Source organism: Pristiophorus japonicus, chromosome 3 (genome assembly GCF_044704955.1).
Source record: "Pristiophorus japonicus isolate sPriJap1 chromosome 3, sPriJap1.hap1, whole genome shotgun sequence".
NCBI lineage: Eukaryota > Metazoa > Chordata > Chondrichthyes > Pristiophoridae > Pristiophorus > Pristiophorus japonicus.
In genome coordinates this window covers 213,117,381-213,142,153 of record NC_091979.1, presented here as the reverse complement: position 1 = coordinate 213,142,153, position 24,773 = coordinate 213,117,381, and the positions used below count along the sequence as shown (strand labels likewise).

The 24,773-nt window shown below is 44.9% G+C and overlaps 1 protein-coding gene across 2 annotated transcripts in view; it reads left to right on the top strand.

Annotated features, from left to right (window-relative positions):
• bmpr2b (bone morphogenetic protein receptor, type II b (serine/threonine kinase)) overlaps positions 1 to 24,773 on the top strand; it is a 398,476-nt gene that overhangs the window by 38,983 nt on the left and 334,720 nt on the right. Inside the window, exon 2 of one of the 2 annotated variants that reach the window (XM_070876233.1) lies at positions 729 to 795. The exons of the other annotated variant lie outside the window; for it this stretch is intronic. Within the exon in view, the coding sequence (XP_070732334.1) occupies positions 729 to 795 (67 nt within the window). The remainder of the gene's footprint in view (positions 1 to 728; positions 796 to 24,773) is intronic. 2 annotated transcript variants of the gene reach the window in all.

Here is a 24,773-nt window from a genome sequence, read left to right as displayed (position 1 = left end):
TATCTCGGAAAACAGAAACTTTGCTTTTGTGAACTTCTCCTCTTACTTATTTTGTGGACTCTGCGGCATGGTAATAGTTTTCTGGTGTGTTAGACTTCCAAAAAAGAAGCACATAGAGCACATTTTTAGTAGTAGAATTACTTTTAGCCATCCACTACTTTTTACTTAAAATCTTTGTTCCCCACCCTATGGTACACTGTTCCTTAGCACGGGACCGTAACCTGCTCCAAGGTCAACATTGCTCTGCAACTTAGCTTCTAGGAGATACTGAAGAATTTGCCCTGTTTAATTTGCTGTCTGCTTTCCAAAAATAAAACCTAATATTTGTTCTGTACTCCGTCCCAGCAGGCTCTTGTGAAGGTTGAGATGTTATCTTGTAAGGTGATAAGGATGCAGAACGCAGATCCTGCCAGGCCATCATGTACACCCATATGCGATGCTATCAGGTCACCCAAATGTTCTTGGCCGCAAACTCTTGGGGGAACGGGGAAGGAAAAATGTGAGCCCCCCCCCCCCCCCCACCACAAATATTTTATAGCATAGGTTGATCCCACTCCCTCCACGTTCCAAATCCCAGAATTGGCCACCCTCACCTAACTCCAGCCCTTTTATATGTGGTTGCAACTGTCTTGTTTATTTTCAGTCATGTTCAAGTCAAGATCATCATAAAATCAATCTTAACACTTTCTTTCTTAATCTTCTTTGTTTATCTTCCTTCTCTCCTGGAGATGCTGACTCTTGTTGAGAGTGGTTTCGGAGGTACCTCAGCCAACTTGCCATTTCCATTCCAAGAAAGTAAGCACCAGCAGTTTATTTGACCGTGAAGGGCATGATGGCCATTCCTGATCCTGTCCGTATTTACAGATGTGCACTTCCTGCATGAATCACTGGACAGTAACTAGAATTGGGAGCCTTAAAATCAGAAGATAAAATACATGAAACCATAAATGGCTGCAGTTGTGTCACCAATACACAGGCTCTTGTCTACAGATATTGCACAGGTCACTTTTGTATAAATATTTTGCCTATGTGCACTTGCTGTCAACTTTTCCATGATAAATTCTCACGTCCACATTTCTGAGAGAAACTGTCTGAAACTTATCCCACTGTAATTACACACTCAGTGGAGGTGTTGGAGTGCCACCACTGGCAGGAAAGTGTAAATACAGCGTGACACGTTTACATAGATTGTTCCCATTATAAATGTGGACATAGAATTTATAATAGAAATAAGGACAGGATGTATGACTTGAAAATGGGGACTCAATTACATCTGCATACCCTAGATCAATTTATCCCCCACCCTCTAACCCTGCTTCACCCGGACATGCTTGATCGTGACTCCCTTCTGTGCAACTCACAGCAATTCTTGTCTTTTGTCTCTTTGCACTTCCTGTCAATTTTTCCATTATAAATTCCCACGTCTAGATTTATAATGAATGTTGCCGATGAAAATTTGTCACGCTGTAATTATACTCTCCCACAAGTGGTGACACCCTAACGCCTCAGCTTTGCATCTCACAGCTCTTCGGCTTCTACTGCAGAGAAAGCCCTATGTTCCAGCTACCTATACTTCTTTGCTTCACAAATTCTTGTAAGTTTGCTATTCAACTACAAATAATATCAATTCCAAATATGATATAAAAATAAGAACATATGCTGTGACTTTAAATGGGGACTGAATTAAGACCGCGTGCCCTGGTCTTGTCTTTTAATCCCACTTCACCTGAAGACTATACTTAGTCTTGATCTCGTGTGCACAATATTAGGGAAGATTGATTGTTTTTTTTAAAGGCTAAATCATTGTCCTGGGGATCACTAGCTGCCAAATCACAGGTTTCTAAATTTGTAAAAAATATACTGTGATGCTTTGACTTTAAAAATAAGTTAATGTATCACAAGTTGATAAGTCAGAAAAAGTTTGGGTTCAAAGGTATTCAGGCAATTTAAAACATTGCTGCTCCCTGGGAATCTTCTGCAGGCTTAATACCATTACCTACACAAGTTTAAAAAAGCAATTACTTTTTTCATTTCCAGTATTCTCTTCTGAAGGCTCCGCTTCTTGCTCAGGTACATTTACATGGGCACCAGTCCCCTTCCAGTACACTCCAGGCAGGTGCTCTGTATGTGTGAGCTTTGACAGTGAGTGCTGGCAGATTGTTCAATACTAAAGGGCATCCCAGTGCCTGTAGAACTGTACCCCAGTAAGAGTGTTTAAAAAAAAACCCATGTAAAGTGCACAGAAAATGCAGTGGTGCTAAACAATGCAAGATTCCCAGGTAACTGTTGTGTTACTAAGCTTCACAAACATCCATGCTGTTGAACTTTTTAATACAGGTTGGACCTCTCGGTTTCCCGCTTCCTGGCTCTGTGATTAGTGCGCAACTACCTCTTTGTGTGGGTAGCATCCTGGTTTTCCACGTTTACTGGCTCTGTGTTCATTGCTGCGGAGAGAGAGAGAGTGAGGCCTGAGTTTAGCAGCCTGAGCCGGAGCACGGCGGAGGCGTTCAGGAGCCCGGGCACTGTCTCAGGTTATCCCTCAGCTCGGCATGACCCCCTGTGTTCGGAAAATTCTCTGTTCTGGCACCGGTTAGGTCCCAAGGGTGCAGGACCAGAGGGGTCCAACCTGTAGTTACTTGGAACCATTGATTTTGCTCCCTTTATGCCCATCTTGTCACCCTGGTTGAGATTAGGCTAACTGAACACAGACCCTGGGTAGAGTCTAGAATTTTCTAGTCTGTATGGTTTACTGGCATATTGGACAGATCTCCTGTGGGTTCAATACTTCTGCAGCTACTTGGCCACTGAATGAAGTTGTCTCAGTTAAAGCCTAGACTGGCCAAAAAATATAAAGACAGACTGGGTATTGAATTATAATCTTTAAAAATTCAAGAAATTGATTTGCAAAATCTTTATGGATCACTGGCTGTTTATGAGATCAGATGGTAAATAGAGTTACTAATTTCATACAGTTAAAGTCATTTGGAGCAACATTTTGAAGTGATAGAGATTGGCGCGAGTTCTAGCCTGTAACCTAATTGAGGGGTCTAGATGCACAAAAATAATGAGTTACAATTGGAATCTAATTATAGGGTCTCGATTATCTGGGAATGTTACAGGCTGGGATCTAATCGACAGGTCCAGATAATCTGGGAATGTTACAGGTTGAGATGCAATCGGCAAGGCCAGATATCTGGGAATGTTACATGTTGAAATGCAGTCGGCAAGGCCAGATATCTGGGAATGTTACAGACTGGGATCTAATCAGCAGGGCCAGATATCTGGGAATTTTACAGACAGGGACCTAATCAGCAGGGCCAGATATCTGTGAATGTTACAGACTGGGATCTAATCGGCAGGGCCAGATATCTGGGAATGTTACAGACTGGGATCTATTCGGCAGGGCCAGATATCTGGGAATGTTACAGACAGGGACCTAATCAGCAGGGCCAGATATCTGGGAATGTTACAGACTGGGATCTAATCAGCAGGGCCAGATATCTGGGAATGTTACAGACTGGACTCTAATCAGCAGAGACAGATATCTGGGAATGTTACAGACTGGGCTCTAATCGGCAGGTCCAGATATCTGGGAATGTTACAGACTGGACTCTAATCAGCAGAGACAGATATCTGGGAATGTTACAGACTGGGCTCTAATCGGCAGGTCCAGATATCTGGGAATGTTACAGACTGGACTCTAATCAGCAGAGACAGATATCTGGGAATGTTACAGACTGGGCTCTAATCGGCAGGTCCAGATATCTGGGAATGTTACAGACTGGACTCTAATCAGCAGAGACAGATATCTGGGAATGTTACAGACTGGGCTCTAATCGGCAGGTCCAGATATCTGGGAATGTTACAGACTGGGCTCTAATCAGCAGAGCCAGATATCTGGGAGTGTTACGGACTGGGCTCTAATCGGCAGGTCCAGATATCTGGGAATGTTACATACGGGGACCTAATCAGCAGGGCCAGATATCTGGGAATGTTACAGACTGGTATCTAATCAGCAGGGCCAGATATCTGGGAATGTTACATACAGGGACCTAATCAGCAGGGCCAGATATCTGGCAATGTTACGGACTGGGATCTAATCAGCAGGGCCAGATATCTGGGAATGTTACGGACTGGGATATTAGCGACAAGTCCAGATTAAAAAAAAATTCATTCACGGGATGTGAGCGTCACTGGCAAGGCCGGCATTTATTGCCAATTCCTAATTGCCCTAGAGAAGACGGTAGTAAGCCGCCTTCATGAACCGCTGATGTCCACGATCTTTCTTTGTAACAATTTGGTATAACTGAGTGGCATGCGGCCTTTCAGAGGGCAGTTAAGATTCAACGCATTGCTGTGGGCCTGGAGTCACATATAGGCCAGACCAGGTATGGACAGCAGATTTCCCTAAAGCACATTAGTGAACCAATGCATTAGTTCCATTACTAAAACTAGCTTTTTATTCCAGATTTCTTTAACTGGGTTTAAATTCCACAGCTGTGCCCTGGTGGGATTTAAACTCGTATCGGGATCATTAGTCCAGGCCTCTGGATTATTCGTCCAGTAACATAACCACTATGCTACTGTACTCCTGATATCTGGGAATGTTACAGGCTGGGCTCTAATTGACAGAGCCAGATTTCTGGGAATGTTACAAACTGGGATCTAATCAGCAGGTCCATTTATCTGGGAATGTTACAAACTGGGATCTAATCAGCAGGTCCATTTATCTGGGAATGTTACAGACTGGGATCTAATCGGCAGGTCCATTTATCTGGGAATGTTACAGACTGGGATCTAATTGGCAGGTCCATTTATCTGGGAATGTTACAGACTGGGATCTAATCGGCAGTTCCATTTATCTGGGAATGTTACAGACTGGGATCTAATCAGCAGGGCCAGATATCTGGGAATGTTACAGACTGGGCTCTAATCGTCAGAGCCAGATATCTGTAAATGTTACAGACTGGGATCTAATTGACAGAGCCAGATATCTGGGAATGTTACAGACAGGGACCTAATCAGCAGGACCAGATATCTGGGAATGTTACTGACTGGGCTCGAATCAGCAGGGCCAGATATCTGGGAATGTTACAGACTGGGATCTAATCGGCAAGGCCAGATATCTGGGAATGTTACAGACAGGGACCTAATCAGCACGGCCAGATATCTGGGAATGTTACAGACTGGGCTCTAATTGGCAGGGCCAAATATCTGGGAATGTTACAGACTGGGATCTGATTGGCAGGGCCAGATATTTGGGAGTGAGTTACAGACTTGGATCTAATCGAAGGGATTGGTTGGTTTATTTATGGAATAGCAGATAGCTAGGAATGAGTTACAGACTGGGATCATTGAGGGGTTTGGGTGTTTTTTATATCGAAAATGAATACCCGGGAGTGAGTTACAAGCTGGAATCTAATAAGAGGTTCAGGTGATTTATATATAGAATAACAGATACCCGGGAGTGAGTTACAGACTGGAATCTAATCGAGAGGATCGGGTGGTTTATATATAGAATAACAGATACCAGGGAGTGAGTTACAGTTCCACTGGTGCTCTCTGGTACCTTGTCCAAGTAGCAATTATTCATTTATGAGCTCTGACAGTGATTGTTGGCTGTCTAATTGGCAGTGGATGAAATTACAACCAAGCTTGATCCAGTTCTTTCTTAACACTTAGACCTGCACATATTCGGAAGGGATTAATGGGCAGAGCTCAGGAGCAGGAACCCTGGATGATTTTTCACTCCCTTAAACATAGTACCTGTACACCTATCTACCATATCCTGCACCTCACTGCAAGTAGTGCCGTGGAAGATCCAGTGGAAATATAGAATTTGCTGATGAATTGAACCAAATAAATCACCTGGATTTGTTAATGCTAGGATCCAGAAAAGATCCATTTATAATCAGACCTGGCAAATCTGTCAGGTTGTTGCCAGGTGCGTGGGACCTGAGCTTTGGCAATTAATGATGCAAACACTCCACTGACACCAATATAATGTCACTGGTGTAATGCTTAGCTGCATTTTGAGGCTGCGCTGCAAATGCAGTGCACACCCAGGCCATTTAGCTTTGGGTGTTCTATCTTGGGTACAGTTCCCGTACGTACAATTCGTTCATTGGTGCGGTCCTGTTATTTAAAACTGCTTATCCACCGGTGCGCATTTAGTTTAGAATCTGGGGGACTGGCTTCCATGAACCAGCTCACATTAACATGACTACATCCTGTTTCCTTATCCCAGCAACAGAATTATAGGCTCAGTTTCCTGTAGGTCCAGGATTCTGTTGCTGGGATAAAGAAACTGGATATACCAGTGCAAACATGAGGAGCTGGTCTCCCAGAATCCAAATTCCCAACAACCGGCACTGTAGAAGCAGAATTATAATATTACACTAAATATCCGTAAGACACAGGTCCTCTACCAACTTGCCCCCTCCGCACAGTACTACCCCCCCCCCCCCCCCCCCCCCGGATTATCAAGATCCATGACGGGCCTTGGACAATGTGAACCATTTTCTATACCTCGGGAGCTTACTGTCAACAAGGGCAGACATCGATGACTAAGTCCAACACCACTTTCAGTGTGCCAGTGCAGCCTTCGGCCACCTGAGGAAAGAGAGTGTTTGAAGACCAGGACCTCAAACCCGGCACCAAGCTCATGGTCTACATAGCAGTAGTAATACCTTCAGAGACATGGACTATGTACAGCAGGCACCTCAAAGCACTGGAGAAGTACCACCAACGCTGCCTCCGCAAGATCCTGAAAATCTATTGGCAGGATAGGCGCACCAACGCTCAGGCCAACATCCCCAGCATCGAAGCATTAACCATGCTCGATCAGCTCCGATGAACTGGCCACATCGTCCGCATGCCTAATACAAGACTCGCAAAACATGCGCTCTACTCAGAGCTCCGACACGGCAAGCGAGTCCCAAGCAGAGGAAACGCTTCAAGGACACCCTCAAAGCCTTCTTGAAAAAGTGCAACATCCCCACCGACACCTGGGAATCCTTGGCCCAAGACCGCTCAAAGTGGAGGAAAAGCATCCGGGAAGGCGCCAAACACCTCGAGTCTCTTCACCGGGAGCAAGCGGAAACCAAGCGCAAACAGCGGAAGGAGTGCACGACAACCCAAGCACCGCACCCACCGTTCCTTCTACCACCGTCTGCCCCACCTGTGACAAAGTTATAGGTCCCGCATTAGATTCATCAGTCACCCAAGAACTCACATTAGTGTGGGAGCAAATCATCCTCGACTCCGAGGGACTGCCTGAGAGAGATAATATGCTCCATATAGCTTTGAGACTCCAATATCCAAGGTATAGTACACACAGTCTGTTTAGCTGTTGTTGGACTCCAGTGAGCATGCAGCAAAGTGCCATTGTTTGCTGACCTGCTGTTTTTATGCTCTGCTGCACTAATGTGTGCATTGTTAATGCTGTTCACTGCCAGCGTTTGTTCACTGCAGCATTTGTTCTGCATACAGTTCCCAGACATTGCAAGCTAACAGAAGGATGCTGAGTAGAATTCAGCACTGTCAGGCTTAATGTTTTAACCATTTCACACATCGTCTAGGCAGAACTAATCTCTCTGTGGGGCCAGTATACCATCTTTATTTTCCAGTTATTTTCCCCTTCCTTTTCTGAAGTCTCTGGTTGGGATACAGCTCCTTGGGCAGTGCCAGGCCTCTGATATGTTGTTCAACTGCCCATTCGTCACATGTGAACCTGGACGGAGTATTGGCAGTCAAATGTTCTTTCCAGCAGGGATCATTGGATAGCTATCAAGCAGAAGAACAATTTTTTTCCCCTTCCAAACTTGGGGAAACTGATGCCAGTTGTCGTGTGCCAGCTGATGCTCCGGCTGAGATCACTTCACTTCACACTGACAGTGAATCAAACCTGGGACCTTCAGGTTAATACCATTGAAAAATAATGATCCTTAAACAATTCTTAATACTTAGGGCTAGAAATTCGGTAATGCCCCGTTTCGGACGGTAATTTTTGAAATCTTGAAAAATTACCGCCAGGCGTTCATGATTGTGAGCTTCCCCTAAATTGGCTATTAGTGCACCAGGAAAGAACTGGAGCGCTAAATCAAGCACTAATGACCTCAGTAGGGCGCTACAGGGGCTCTACCAGCAGAACGATAATGAATTTCAGGTGTAATGCAATTGGGAATGATCCTTCACACTGGCTCTTTCCAGCTCCTTGTGCAGATCCTCATTATCAGCATTGCTGGCTATGAAGGCGACCTGTAGCCACCTCAATCCCCTGATCGTAATGGCTAATCCCACTCCCAGGGAGAGAGCTCGTCGTTTCATGGACCAGGCATTGGTCTCGGGAGTGGAATGAAGGAGGGAAGTGCTGTTCCCGAACACTGGAAGGAGGCCATTGCTCCAGGTCTTCACGGCAGTGTGGAGGGAAGTGACCCAGGACGTCTCGGCCAGTAGTGTGGTCCTCCGGAGCCTGACACAGTGCCGGAAGAAATTCAACGACCCCACTCAGATGGTCAAGGTGAGTACATGCTTCAACAGGTCCTACATACCAGCATCTGAACCTCAGTCTTCACACACTGCACAAACCACCACACCTCCACCACTCACCCACCCACCAAGCTTCCCAACCTACTCAAACTCACATCCACATCTCTCACCTTGCCTACAATTACAGCTATTCAACTATGGCATGCACATCTTCCAAACACATAGCTGCGCACTCACACGTTTGTTTCTCTTAAACGAGATGGCCCACAATAGGAGGGAGCAGCAGAGAACAGGCAGGGGTGATGCGCAGCTGCAGCAGCTTACAGACCTTGAGGAGCGAGTGCTGCGACTCATTGGGGAGCAGGTGATGGGCGGTGGCTGTCGGCGACATCGACCCTGTTGGAGCAACAGCAGTATCTTCATCCCCTCCTTTCATTCCACTTCCCCCTACACCACAAGCCTTTCTCACTTTCTAGCTCCCGATGTCTGCCTTCCTTGCTCCATGCCTGACCTCTGCCCTCACCTTAACATGAGTCCTGTGCCTTTATGCTTTCGGATAATCAGCAACCAGATGACCACCCTGTCCCTGAGCCTCCCACTGAGAGTGAGGAAGGAGAAGAGAAGGAGGAGCAAAACACCACTGCACCACTGCATCTCTCACCCGCAGGCAGCACTTCATACTGGCATTACGCGATCTTTAGCGGTAAGCTTAGTAGAGGGCTCTGCACTGGGTGATGCACGGGGACGAGCATGTGGCAGCAAGGCCAGGAGGAAAGGATAGCTCGGGGGATAGCTCCCTAGAGGGCGTATTCAGGACTCAGCTGAGGACCTCGATAGGGAGGTGTTCATAAGAAGGATAATGGCCATGCACTCGGAGATGATAAGTGCAATGGCAAGGGTGCCCGAGAGTCTCTCGGCAATGGTGAGGAGTGTGGAGGAGTTCGCCTCCAACATTGCACAGAGCTCTGCGTGCACCATGGAGCCCATCACTTCCACTCTGCAGAGGATGATGGTCTCCTAGAGAGACCGTGCGGATCCACACCTCATAATGCGTGTCATGGGCAATTTGGCAGCTTCCGTGCAGTCTCGGACTGCCCTCGTGCAGTCTCAGCTGGATGCCACACAACCGCTGCCACCATCACTGGGTCCACCACTGTGTCGCAGCAGGCCACCAATCTGTGCTCCAGCCAATTGGGAGCGATGCTGAGGTGCTGCCCTGGGGAGTGGCAGTGGGTCAGTGGAGCAGGAACCTGCTGTCCTCTCTAAGGATGACTGCATTCCTGATCCCACCGCTGCTACTCTGTCATCCAGCCAGCCCAGGCTGCTGCCGCCCAGCCTGAGGTGGCTCAGAGTACAGCGGGCCTTCCAGGCCCAGAGCTGTTTGAGGGCATCCTGCAAGGCCATCTGTAGTCCCTGGCACCGAGACTCAGCAGCCTTCAATCAGCCCTGCTGCAGCCACTGGGGAGACACTACGTAGGAGCTGTAGATTAGGAAAAGGCATTGTAAAGAGGGTGATTAGTTAATATTGTGTATATGTGGTTACTGAATTTGGGTAATTATAGAAATGTTGCAAATTTGGTGCTATGTCTTATTTCAGCTTTGGGGTGTGATATGGAATGAGAAATTGATGGAATGATGGGGACATGCTAAATAACCTGGAAGTGGCCTTGAATTTATTGGAACCGAAATCTGATGAGGCGGTTATGGACTGCCCTTCCACAAGGCCGATTGAGTGGCTGCCTCCTCCATCGCTAATGTTTGTGCTCCTGTTCCTCCTCCTCGGCTTCAGTCTCTTCCTCCTCCTGAGGTGGTGCGGCTATGCCTGGTGGCAATGGCTGTGCCCTAATGATGGCAAAGTTGTGCAGCATGCGATCACAAAAAGGGACACCCGCTCAGCCGAGTACAAGAGGGTTCCTCCCGCGTGGTCAAGGCAGCAGAACTATTGCTTGAGCAATCCGATGGTCTGCTCAATGATGTTCATGGTGGCGGCATGGCTCTCATTATATGAGTGCTGGCATGAGTGTTGGAGTTGCGGAGGAGAGTCTTGAGTCAGGTGTAGTGTGGATAGCCCTTGTCTCCCAGCCATCACATCAAGCAAGCAAACCCATTTGCGCCCCGTTACTGCCCTCCCCGGAGGGGCTAACTTGAGACGCAAAGGAGGCCACTTTCTCCTCCTTGGCGTTTAGCCTTCGCTGCTCGATATTTTTCTCCGGGTTCGCATGTTGTGCTGTTTAGTTCTCCTAATTCGGATGATACTGTACAACACGCAAGTCAACAGCAAAGCAAAATGCCTTAGAGGAGTCAACAGCTACATTGTATCTGCCCTAAGCTATATTCAGTTGTTAAGAGTTACGCTCCTTTAAGATTCGCGACAGTTTGTTTTGTACCTACCCTCCGCCCCGCCCCCAATCCCCTCCAATTGAGTTTTTATTTCTCTTCCCCCAACCTGCGTGTATTTAATACTACAGGTATCACAATTACTGGGACACTGTTTATAATAGTATCAGTTACTGGGTCACTGGTTATAATAGCAACAGTTACTTGGTCACTGGTTATAACAGTATCGCAGTTACTAGGTCACTGGTTATAATAGTATCACAGTTACTGGGTCACTGGTTATAATAGTAACAGTTACTCGGTCACTGGTTATAATAGTATCACAATAACTGGGACACTGGTTATAATAGTAACAGTTACCGGGTCACTGGTTATAATAGTATCACAGTACCTGGGTCATTGGTTATAATAGTACCAGCTACTCGGTCACTGATTATAATTGTATCACAATTACTGGGACACTGGTTATAATAGTATCCGTCACTGGTGTTATGTATGGAGAAAGTCAGACTGAACACTGTGAGCTCAAAGTAAAGTGTGACTGTAGTCTTTTATTGCAGGTCTCCAGAGTGCCTCTCCAACCTATGAAGCCTCCTTAAATAGTCCCTTGGGACTCCAGGGGATAAACCCTCTGGTGGCTGTACAGAGTAAATACAAGTTGACATATATAACAACTGGGACACTGGTTATAGTAGCATCACAATTACTGGGTCACTGGTTATAATAATAGCAGTTACTGTGACACTGGTTATAGTAGCATCACAGTTACTGGGTCACAGGTTATAACGGTATCACAGTTACTGTGACACTGGTTATAGTAGCATCACAGTTACTGGGTCACTGGTTATAATAGTATCACAGTTACTGGGACAAAAATGGGCATTATACGTCATTTCAGTAGTAAAATGGGCATTAAGTGGGCATTAAGCAGGCAAAAAAAGTGGAGGTTCTAACCCTGGGACACTGGTTGTAATAGTTTCAGTTACTGGAACACTTTTTATAATAGTATCACAGTTATTGGGACACTGGTTATAATAGTATCTGTTACTGGGTCATTGGTTATAATAGTATCACAGTTGTTGGGACACTGGTCATAATAGTATCTGTTACTGGGTCATTGGTGATAATAGTATCACAGTTACTGGGACACTAGTTATAATAGTAACCGTTACCGGGATACTGGATAACCAGCGTACTAAGCTTAAATAAAGGAGACTATGAACGTATGAGGGCAGAGTTGGGTAAAGTGGATTAGGAAAATAGATTAAAGTTTCGGACCGTTGATGAACAGTGGTGTACATTTAAAGAGATATTTCATAACTCTCAAGAAAAATATATTTCAGTGAGGAGGAAAGGGTGTAAGAGAAAAGATGGCCATCCGTGGCTAACTAAAGAAATAAAGGACGGTATCCAATTAAAAACAAGGGCATACAAAGTGGCCAAAACTAGTGGGAGGACAGAAGATTGGGAAGCTTTTAAAAGCCAACAAAGGACGACTAAAAAAAATTATTAAGAAAGAGAAGATAGACTATGAAAGTAAACTAGCACAAAATATAAAAACAGATAGCAAGAGTTTCTATAGGTATATAAAAAGGAAAAGAGTGGCTAAAGTAAATGTTGGTCCCTTAGAGGATGAGACCGGGGAATTAGTAATGGGGAACATGGAGATGGCAGAAACTCTGAACAAATATTTTGTATCAGTCTTTACGGTAGAGGACACTAATAATATTCCAACAGTGGATAGTCAAGGGGCTATGGGGGGGAGGAACATAACACAATCACAATCACTAAGGAGGTGGTTCTCAGTAAGATAATGGGACTAAAGGCAGATAAATCCCCTGGACCTGATGGCTTGCATCCTAGGGTCTTAAGAGAAGTAGAGGCAGGGATAGTGGATGCATTGGTTGTAATTTACCAAAATTCCCTGGATTCTGGGGAGGTCCCAGCACATTGGAAAACTGCAAATGTAACGCCCCTATTTAAAAAAGGGGGCAGATAAAAAGCAGTAAACTAGAGCCCAGTTAGCCTAACATCTGTGGTTGGGAAAATGTTGGAGTCCATTATTAAAGAAGCAGTAGCAGGACATTTGGAAAAGCAAAATTCGGTCAGGCAGAGTCAGCATGGATTTATGAAGGGGAAACATAGAAAATAGGTGCAGGAGTAGGCCAATCGGCCCTTCGAGCCTGCACCACCATTCAATAAGATCATGGCTGATCGTTTACCTCAGTACCCCTTTCCTGCTTTCTCTCCATATCCCTTGATCCCTTTAGCCATAAGGGCCATATCTAACTCTCACTTGAATAGATCCAATGAACTGGCATCAACAACTGTCTGCGGTAGGGAATTCCACAGGTTAACAACTCTCTGAGTGAAGAAGTTTCTCCTCATCTCAGTCCTAAATGGCTTACCCCTTACCCTTAGACTATGTCTCCTGGTTCTGGACTTCCCCAACATCGGGAGCATTCTTCCTGCATCTAACCTGTCCAGTCCCGTCATAATTTTATATGTTTCTATGAGATCCCCTCTCATCCTTCTAAATTCCAGTGAATACAGGCCCAGTCTCTCCTCATATGTCACTCCTGCAATCCCGGAAATCAGTCTGGCGAACCTTCGCTGCACTCCCTCAGATTAGGAGACCAAAACTGAACACAATATTCCAGGTGAGGTCTCACCAAGGCCCTGTACATCTGCAGTAAGACCTCCCAGCTCCTATACTCAAATCCCCTAGCTATGAAGGCCAACATATCATTTGCCTTCTTCACCGCCTGCTGCACCTGCATGCCAGCCTTCAAATACTGATTTACCATGACACCCAGGTCTCGTTGCACCTCCCCTTTTCCTAATCTGCCACCATTCAGATAATAATCTGCCTTCGTGTTTTTGCCACCAAAGTGGATAACCTCACATTTATCCACATTATACTGCATCTGCCATGCGTTTGCCCACTCACCTAACCTGTCCAAGTCACTCTGCAGCCTCTTAGCATCCTCCTCACAGCTCACACTGCCATCCAGCTTAGTGCCATCTGCAAACTTGGAGGTATTACATTCAATTCCTTCGTCTAAATCATTAATGTATATTGTAAATAGCTGGGATCCCAGCACTGAGCCCTGCGGCACCCCACTAATCACTGCCTGCCATTCTGAAAAGGACCCGTTTATCCCGACTTTCTGCTTCCTGTCTGCCAACCAGTTCTCTATCCACGTCAGTACATTACCCCCAATACTATGTACTTTAATTTTGCACACCAATCTCTTGTGTTATGTTTGACAAATTTGCAGTAACGGGGTTGGGGGTAATATATTAGCATGGATAGAGGATTGGCTAACTAACAGAGATCGGGATAAATGGTTCATTCTCTGGTTGGCAACCAGTAACTAGTAGGGTGCCGCAGGGATCAGTGCTGGGACCCCAACTATTTACAATCTATATTAACGACTTGGAAGAAGGGACTGAGTGTAATGTAGCTAAGTTTGCTGATGATACAAAGCTGGGAGGAAAAGCAATGTGTGAGGAGGACACAGCTCAGTGACAGGCTCAGTGAGTGGGCAAAAATTTAACAGATGGAGTATAATGTTGGAAAGTGTGAGGTCATGCACTTTGGCAGAAAAAAATCAAAGAGTAAGTTATTATTTAAATGGAGAAAGATTGCAAAGTGCCGCAGTACAGCGGGACCTGGGGGTACTTGTGCATGAAACGCAAAAGGATAGTATGCAGGTACAGCAAGTGATCAGGAAGGCCAATGATATCTTGGCCTTTATTGCAAAGGGGATGGAGTATAAAAGCAGGGAAGTCTTGCTACAGCTATATAAGGTATTGGTGAGGCCACACCTGGAATACTGTGTGCAGTTTTAGTTTCCATATTTACGAAAGGATATACTTGCTTTGGAGGCAGTTCAGAGAAGGTTCACTAGGTTGATTCTAAGGATGAGGGGGTTTACTTATGAGGAAAGCAGAGAGGATGTTTCCACTGATGGGGGAGACTAGAACTAGGGGGCATGATTTCTTCTTTGAGGGTTGTAAATCTGTGGAATTTGCTGCCTCAGAGAGCTGTGGAAGCTGGGCCATCGAATAAATTTAAGACAGAAATAGACAGTTTATTAAACAATAAGAGGTTATGGGGAGCGGACGGGGAAGTGGAGCTGAGTCCATTATCAGATCAGCCATGATCTTATTGAATGCTGGAGCAGGCTCGAGGAACCGTATGGCCTACTAATGTTCCTATTTCCTATGTTCTTATGGTTACAATAGTTTCATAGTTAGTGTGACGCTAGTTATAACAGTAACAGTTACTGGGTCACTGGTTATAATAGTATAGCAGTTACAGGGACACTGGTTATAATAGTTTCACAGTCACTGGGTCACTGTTTATAATAGTAACAGTTAGTGAAGCACTGGTTTATAATAGTATCACAGTTACTTGGACACTGTTTATAATAGTATCACAGTTACTGGGACACTGGTTATAATAATATCACAGTTCATAGGAGCAGCATGGAGCATACCACTTCAAGGTGCAATGTGAGCCTCGCAGACACGCATTCTCTCTGGCATACTGAGACACACACCGTCTCTGACAAACACACACTCTCTCACACACTATCACACAAACTCTCCCCCTCTCTCACACTGTCTGACATACGTTGTCTCTGACAAACACACACACACTCACTCACTCTACTCAGTCACACTGTCAAACACTGACACACACTCTCATCTATACACTGCACAACACACACCCTTGGGGTGCCCAAATGTAAAAAGCTTTGAAGGAAGGAGACCTGACCTGTTGTTGCAGCATATGGTTAGTTCCCAGGCATTAGCTGCCACCTTCACCCAAGATGTCTTTTCCACCCACGATTACAATTGGTAAACTTCAAAGCTTCTTTAGTGTTACAGCTCTTTTTTTTAAAAAAAGGTTAGGGGGAGAAATTCGGGGGCTTAGCGCCTCCCGTTAGCACGTGTGCGGGGTGCTAAGGGGTTAGCGACCGGGCGCAGCGAATGCAGCGACACCTGCGAACTTTAGTGCCGGTTTAGCGCCAGCGCCAGCTCTTACCGCCTGATCCTCTGGCACCTCGCAGATCGTGACATCATAAAGCGCACAGCGCCCCGTTACCGCCCCGGATGTGAAATTGCCTCCTGCCCCTAATGTATTGGTAGCCATGAACAATGGCAGGAAGAGGAGGCATTGTCACCTCGGCTGGTCACTTGGGGAGTGCTAATTAAAGGGAATTGTTTTCGGGTCGGCCAACCTTTATTATTTGCACCAGTCTGGTGCCTGCTCAAAGTGTTTCATTGCTGCAAGATGTCCAAGCCCTCCACTTTGTGAGAGTTATTGAGGCTGTAATGACAGTCGCGCAGGTTGCCTTGCAACGCAGAACTGCCAGCAAGTAGGTTGTGCACCAGCATTGGCCCTTCCCTTTAAGCGAGGGAAGTAGCCTCTGATGCTGTTAGTACTGGACTTCAAATTGTTCAGCACTCCGCTTTTGGACTTTAGCGCCCTAAGAGAAGTGATTAACACTTGATTTAGCGTTCCACTTCCATCTTGGAGCGTTGAAGCTGAGTTTCCCAGCAGGAGTGAATCATTAGGACCGTGCGCTATTTTTTCTACTTTTCAAAAATTAACGTCCCAGTCGGAGCACTACAGAATTTCTAGCGCTTAATGTTTTGTGCTCAAAGTGTTGTACCCACTCAATATATGAGACCGATCTTTCCAGGGCTCCTGTCTAAAATACTTTATTGTACTTAAAATCTCTGGGAAGCTTTGAATGCTTACAGAGACACCACATTTCTCAGCTGTGGAGCTGTGACTGCTTTCCTTTTGATTCCCTGCTTTTTGTTTCTCTGAACAAATCCTGTCTTTACGATTCTGTTGTTTGTTCTCTGGACGATGTCTGCATCTTGGGGAGTTGCCAAGAGCTCATTAAGCGTAGCTTGGAGTCGGGCCAGGTATCCATTGCTTGGAGGCCAGACGGCTTTTGGTTCAAGCTGGGTGGGGGTTGGTAGGCTGGAATGGTTCACTGAATTCATTTTCATTTTCAATCTCTGTCTCTCCTGACTCTACATGTGCTTCTCTTTTTATTCCCATTCTTTCTGTCTTTGTCTGCCTCAATGTTCCTCCTTTTCTTTGACTTTCTAATACTCTACCTCTTTCTTTCTCTGTTTTTTGTATGCCAAAAGCTTGTGTATGCCAATTTTTCAGTCTCTCTGGCCACAGCACCACTAAATCCCCTTGTCTGCTCTGAGCCGAGACTCCATTTACAGGGAGCTAGAGTCAAGTTTGTGTAGAATAGCTGGGCTGAGCTCTTTTGGGAACTTTTGGCTGGAAGATCCTCTGCCTGACCCACATCTCTTTGTGTTCCGTTTGCAAGCTTGTGGCCAAAAGCATGTTTTCTGTATTCAGACACAGTTTCTGGGATTCGGCACTTCTCAAGCCCTTGACACAGATTATTTGAGTGGGTTTCGAACAAAAATACAGTGTATATGTAGTTTGAAAAAGATGGAATGGTTGATGAAACCAATTTTTTCTCACTGATCGGTATACACATTTTGATTCTCGTTACCGTTGCGCTTTTGATAAAATCAGCTTGCAGGAACAAACCAACAAGCATTTAGAGCAGATACCATCGAGCAACCTCAAATTGCACCTTTGACCAGTGACTGACTGACAGCCACCTGTACTTCACCCTTGTGTCATACAGCTCAAAATGCTCTTTGCTGAGAAAAAGGAATGCTAATGCCAGTTTGACTCACTAGGTAGCACTCTCACCTCTGAGTCAGAAGGCCAAGGGTTCAAGCCCCACTCTGGGACTTGAGCACATAATCTCAGCTGACACCAACCAGTGCAGTACTTCAGAAGTGCCTTACTAACTGTATTAAACTCATGTTAGGTACCTTGTGTGATATTCTTAAACCCACATGAGACATCGAACTAAGACCCCACCTGGCTGCTCAGGAGAAAGTAAAAGACCCCACACCACTATTCGAAGAAGAAGAGCAGGAGAATTTTCCTGATGTCCTGGCCAATATTTAACTCTCAACCTAGCCACCAAAACAGATTAAATAGTCATTTATTTCATTGCTGTTTGTGGGACCTTGCTGTTATAATGCAGGGAAACGCGGTGGCCAATTCATGCACAGCAAGGACCCACAAACAGTAATAAGATAAATGATCACCCTTGCCACTGATTACATTGTTTAAGGTGAACCAGGCTGTTCACATCTTTAGCATCCTATTTGACCCCACGTTGAGCTACCAACCAATGGGGTGCCACAGGGATCAGTGCTAGGGCCTCAACTATTTACAATGTATGTTAATGACTTGGATGAAGGGACCGAGTGTAATGTAGCCAAATTTGCTGATGATACAAATATAGGGGGGAAAAGCAAGTTGTGTGGAGGACGCAAAGAATCTGCAAAGGGATATAGATAGGCTAAGTGAGTAGGCAGGAATTTGGCAGATGGGGTATAATATGGGAAAATGTGAGGTTATCCACTTTGGTAGGAAAAATAAAAAAGCAAATTATTATTTAAATGGGGAGAGATTACAAAATGCTGTGGTACAGAGGGATCTGGGGGTTGATTCCTGAGATGAAGAGGTTGTCTTATGAAGAAAGGTTGAGCAGGTTGGGCCTATAGTCATTGGAGTTTAGAAGAATGAGAGATGATCTTATTGAAAAGTATCAGATTCTGAGGGGGCTTGACAGTGTAGATGCAGAGAGGATGTTTCCCCTCATGGGGGAATCTAGAACTATGGGGCATAGTTTCAGAATAAGGGGTCGGCCATTTAAAACGGAAATGAGGAGGAATTTCTTCTCTGAGAGTCGTGAATCTTTGGAATTCTCTGCCCCAGAGAGCTGTGGAGACCGGGTCATTGAATATATTTAAGGTGGAGAGAGACAGATTTTTGAGCGATAACGGAGTCCTCCTGTATGGCTCAGAGATGTGGACCATGTACAGTAGACACCTTAAGATGCTGGAGAAATACCACAAACAATGTCTCTGCAAGATCCTACAAATCCCCTGGGAGGACAGACGCACCAACATTAGCGTTCTCGACCAAGCCAACATCCCCAGCATTGAAGCACTGACCACGCTTGATCAGCTCCGCTGGGCAGGCCACATTGTCCGCATGCCAGACATGAGACTCCCAAAGCAAGCGCTCTACTCACAACTCCTTCACGGTAAACAAGCCAAAGGTGGGCAGAGGAAACGTTACAAGGACACCCTCAAAGCCTCCCTGATAAAGTGCAACATCCCCACCGACACCTGGGAGTCCCTGGCCAAAGACTGCCCAAAGTGGAGGAAGTGCATCCGGGAGGGCGCTGAGCACCTCGAGTCTCATCGCCGAGAGCATGCAGAAATCAAGCACAGGCAGCGGAAAGAGCGTGCGGCAAACCTGTCCCACCCACCCCTTCCCTCGACGACTATCTGTCCCACCTGTGACAGGGACTGTGGTTCTCATATTGGACTGTTCACCCACTTAAGGACTCATTTTAAGAGTGGAAGCAAGTCTTCCTCGATTCCAAGGGGCTGCCTATGATGATGATGATGATGGCTGATCTGCGACCTAACTTCATATACCTGCCTTTGCCTTAATACATTTGGTTAACAAAAATCTATCAATCTCAGATTTAAAATTAACAATTGATCATTAATTGCCGTTTGCAGAAGAGAGTTCCAAACTTCTACCACCCTTTCTGTGTAGAAGTGTTTCCCAATTTCACTCCTGAACAGTCTGGCTCTAATTTTTAGACTATGCTGTCTATTCCTAGAATCCCCAACCAATGGAAATAGTTTCTGTCTATCGACCCTAACTTTGTTCCCTTTAATATCTTGAAAACTTCGGTCAAATCATCCCTTAACCGTCTCAATTCCAGGGAATACCACCCAAATTTGAGTAATCTCGCCTCGTAACTTAACCCTTGGATTCTACTTCTTTGGCCACGCAGTTCAAAATTCTATTGGCTCTATTGATTTCTGCTCTGGATTGATTGGATATGTGGGCATCAATTTACATATAGAGTCCACAGAACAGAAACAGGCCATTCGGCCCAACTGGTCTATTCTGTCATTTATGCTCCATACAAGTCTTCTCCCACCCCTCTTCTCAGCCTATCAGCATAATTTTCTGTTCTGTTTTCTTTCATGTATTTATCTAGTTTCCCCTTAAACACATCAATGCTTTTCCCCTCAACGACTCCTTATGTTGGTGAGTTCCATATTCTAACCACTCTCTGGTAAAGAAGTTCTTGCTGAATATTCCTTCGGATTTATTGGTGACTGTCTTATATTTATGGCCCCTAGTTTTGGTCTTCTTTACAAGTGGAAATATCCTCTCTACGACTACCCTATCAGCCCCCTTCGTAATTTTGAAGACCTCCTATTTAAGTCATCCTTCAGCCTTCTCTTTTCTAGAGAAGAGACAGAGCCTGTTAAGCCTTTCCTTGTAAGTACATCCTCCCAGCTCTGGTATAGTCCTGACAGTGTCATCTGAGGCTCAGTGGGTAGCACCCTCACCTCTGGGTCAGAAGGTTGTGGATTCAAAGCCCATTGCAGGGACTTGAGCACAAAAATCTAGGCTGACACTCCAGTGCAGTACTGAGGGAGTGCTGCACTGTTGGAGGTGCCGTCCTTTGGATGAGACGTTAAACCGTCTGTGTTCTCAGGTGGACATAAAAGTTCCTGTGGCACTATTTCGAAGAAGAGCAGGGGAGTTATCCTCGGAGTCCTAGCCAATACTTATCCCTCAATCAACATCACTAAAAAACAGATTATCTGGTCAATATCACACTGCTGTTTGTGAGAGCTTGCTGTGTGCACATTGGCTGCCACATTTCCTACATTACAACAGTGACTACACTTCAAAATGTACTTCATTGGCTGTGAAGTGCTTTGACAGTCAGGAAAAGTGCTATATTAATGCAAGTATTTCTTTTTTCCTTTTTCCACTTTCTCCGGTGCCTCTACAAACCTTTTATAATTTTATAATATGGAGACTAGAATAAAATTAAGACTTACAACTTCATCCTTAGCTATTCCAATACTATTTATGAAGTATGTATCCATTTTCCTTTCTATCTGCAATACTTCATATTTAGATTATATTTAATCTCATCTGCCCACTTACAAATTTTGTTTAGCTCATTCTGTAATTTATGGGTTGCCTTGTCCAATTCTAGTGCCCCTCCTAGTTTGGTATTGTCTGCATCCAAGTTGTTGATGTAAGTAGAAATAATAATGGTCCCAATGCTGCGCTCTGGGACACCCCACTCAGTACATTCCCCACTCTGACATTCTTCTGACCAGTACCCATTGTCAATTTCTTAAACATTTCCAGATGTTACCTTGAATCCCCACAGCTTTTAACTTGACTAGTAGCATTCATGTTGAACTTTATCAAATGCCATTTGCCAGTGTAAGTATATAATGCCGTAGGATTTAGCACAGTCCACTTAGATTATTAGTTGTTCAAAGAAACCAAGGAAGGTCAGGCAGATTTTCCTGTTCTCCCTTCTAAATTCCCTGCTGACTTGTTTACCAGGTGATTGTAGAGCAAGCGCTCTACTCGGAACTCTTTCACGGCAAACAAGCCAAAGGTGGACAGAGGAAACGTTACAGGAACACCCTCAAAGCCTCCCTGAAAAAGTGCAACATCCCCACTGACACCTGGGAGTCCCTGGCCAAAGACCGCCCTAAATGGAGGAAGTGCATCCGGGAAGGCGTTGAGCACCTCAAGTCTCATCGCCGAGATCATGCAGAAATCAAGTGCAGGCAGTGGAAAGAGCGTGCGGCAAACCTGTCCCACCCACCCTTTCCCTCAACAACTATCTGTCCTACCTGTGACAGGGACTGTGGTTCTCTTATTGGACTGTTCAGCCACCTAAGGGCTCATTTTAAGGGTCGAAGCAAGTCTTCCTCGATTCCGATGATGATGATGTTGTACAGATGCTTCTCAATGGATAACTGATTCCATTATTTTGCACAGAATGGAAGCAAGACTAACAGGTTTATAGTTACCTGTGTCCTATTTGAAAATGGGTACCAGATTAACCTGTTTCTAATAAAGTAGTAAAATTAGAGCTAGGCCATTGAGTGAAATCAGGAAGCAATTTATCACAGAAAGGGAAATCTGGAACACTCTTTCTCTACCCCAACCCCCCAAAAGGCTGTGGATGATGGAACAATTGAAATTTTCAAGGGATATGGAGCAAAGTTGGATTAAATCGAATTGAGGTACAGTTCACCCATGATCTAATTGAATGGTGGGACAGGAAAAGCTTGAGGAGCTGAATGTCCTTTTCCTGTTCCTATGTTCCCCCGTAGAACATTGACTCCCTCAGTCCCGTTCACCCATCACCCCTGTGCTCGCTGACTTACATTGGCTCCCGATTAAGCAACACCTCGATTTCAAAATTCTCATCTTTTTTGACAAATCCCGCCATGGGCTTGTCCCTCCCCATCTCTGTAATCTCCTTCAGCCTCACAACCCCCCCGAGATGTCTGTGCTCCTCAAATTCTGCTCTCTTGAGCATCCCTGATTATAACTGCTCAACCATCAGTGGAATGCCTTCAGCTGCCTAGCCTCTAAGCTCTGGAACTCCTTCCCTAAAGCTCCTTGCCTCCAAACCTCTCTTTCCTCCTTTAAAATGCTCCTTAAAACTTATGTCTTTGACCAAGCTTTTGGCTATCTGCTGTAATTTCTTCTTATCTGGCTCGCTGTCAAATTTATTTGTTTGTCTTATAACACCTCTGTGAAGCGCCTTGGAATGTTTTACTAGGTTAAAGGCGCTATATAAATACTTCTTGTTGTAATGATTGCCTCACAAACCTCCTCCCTAGTCTCTCTCAAGAACCTGGGATAAACATAAGGACATAAGAAATAGGAGCAGAAGTAGGCCATTTGGCCCCAGAAGCCTGCTCCGTCATTCAATAAGACCATGACTGATCTAATCCTGACCTCAACTCCACTTCCCTGCCGGTTCCCCATAACCCTTGACTCCCTTATCATTCAAAAATCTGTCTATCTCCACCTTTAAATATATTCAATAACCCAACCTCCACAGCTCTCTGGGGAAGAGAATTCCAAAGACTCATAACCCTCTGAGAGAAGAAATTCCTCCTCATCTCCGTTTTCTGAAATTATGCCCCCTAGTTCTACATTCCCCCATGAGGGGAAACATCCTCTCTGCATCTACCTTCTCAAGCCACTTCAGAATCTTATATGTTTCAATAAGATCCCCTCTCATTCTTCCGAACTCCAATGAGTCTAGGCCCAACCTGCTCATATTTTCTTCATAAGACAACCCTTTCATCTCAGGAATAAACCTCGTGAACCTTCTCTGAACTGCCTCCAATGCAAGTATATCTCTCCTTAATTAAGGAGATCAAAACTGTACACAGTATTCCAGGTGTGGTCTCACCAACGCCCTGTACAGTTGTAGCAGGACTTCTCTACTTTTATACTCCATCCCCATTGTAATAAAGGCCAACATTCCATTTGCCATCCTAAGTACTTGCTGTACTTGCATGCTAACGTTTTGTGTTTCGTGTACAAATCCCCCAGATCCGTCTGTACCTCAACATTGTATAATCTCTCTCTATTTAAATAATTTGCTATTTTATTTTTCTTACCAACGTGGATAACCTCACATTTTCCCACATTATACTCACTTAGCCTATCTATATCCCTTTGCTGATTCTTTACAGTAGAAGACACAAACAATATCCCAACAGTAAATAGTCCAGGGACTATAGAGGGGGAGGAACTTAACACAATCATAATCACGAAGGAGGTGATACTCAGTAAGATAATGGGACTAAAGGTAGATAAATCCCCTGGACCTGCTGGCTTGCATCCTAGGATTTTAAGAGAAGTAGCGGCAGGGATTGTGGATGCATTGGTTGTAATTTACCAAAATTCCTTGGATTCTGGGGATGTCCCAGCAGATTGGAAAACTGCAAATATAATGCCCCTATTTTAAAAAAAGAGGCAGACAAAAAGCAGTAAACTATAGACCAGTTAGCCTAACATCTGTGGTTGGGAAAATCATTATTAAAGAAGCAGTAGCAGGACATTTGGAAAAGCATAATTTGGTCAGGCAGTCAGCATGGATTTATGAAGGGGAAGTCATGTTTGACAAATTTGCTGGAATTCTTTGAGGATGTAACGAACAAGGTGGATAAAGGGGAACCAGTGGATGTGGTGTATTTGGATTTCCAGAAGGCATTTGACAAGGTGCCACCTAAAAGGTTACTGCACAAGATAAAAGTTCACGGGGTTGGGGGTAATATATTAGCATGGATAGAGGATTGGCTAACTAACAGAGAACAGAGAGTCGGGATAAATGGATAATTCTCTGGTTGGCAATCAGTAACTAGTGGGGTGCCACAGGGATCAGTGCTGGATCAATCTATATTAACGACTTGGAAGAAAGGACCAAGTGTAACGTAGCCAAGTTTGCTGACGATACAAAGATGGGAGGAAAAGCAATGTGTGAGGAGGACCCAAAAAACTGCAAAAAGACATAAACGGGCTAAGTGAGTGGGCAAAAATTTGGCAGATGGAGTATAATGTTGGAAAGTGTGAGGTCATGCACTTTGGCAGAAAAACAATCAAAGAGCAAGTTATTATTGAAATTTTTCTCCATTTAAAAAGTGCTGCAGTACAGCGGGACTTGGGGGTATTTGTGCATGAAACAGAAGTATATGCAGGTACAGCAAGTGATCAGGAAGGCCAATGGAATCTTGACCTTTATTGCAAAAAAGATGGAGTATAAAAGCAGGGAAGTCTTGCTACAGTTATACAGGGTATTGGTGAGGCCACACCTGGAATACTGCATGCAGTTTTGGTTTCCATATTTTCGAAAGGATATACTTGCTTTGGAGGCAGTTCAGAGAAGGTTCACTAGGTTGATTCCGGAGATGAGAGGGTTGACTTATGAGGA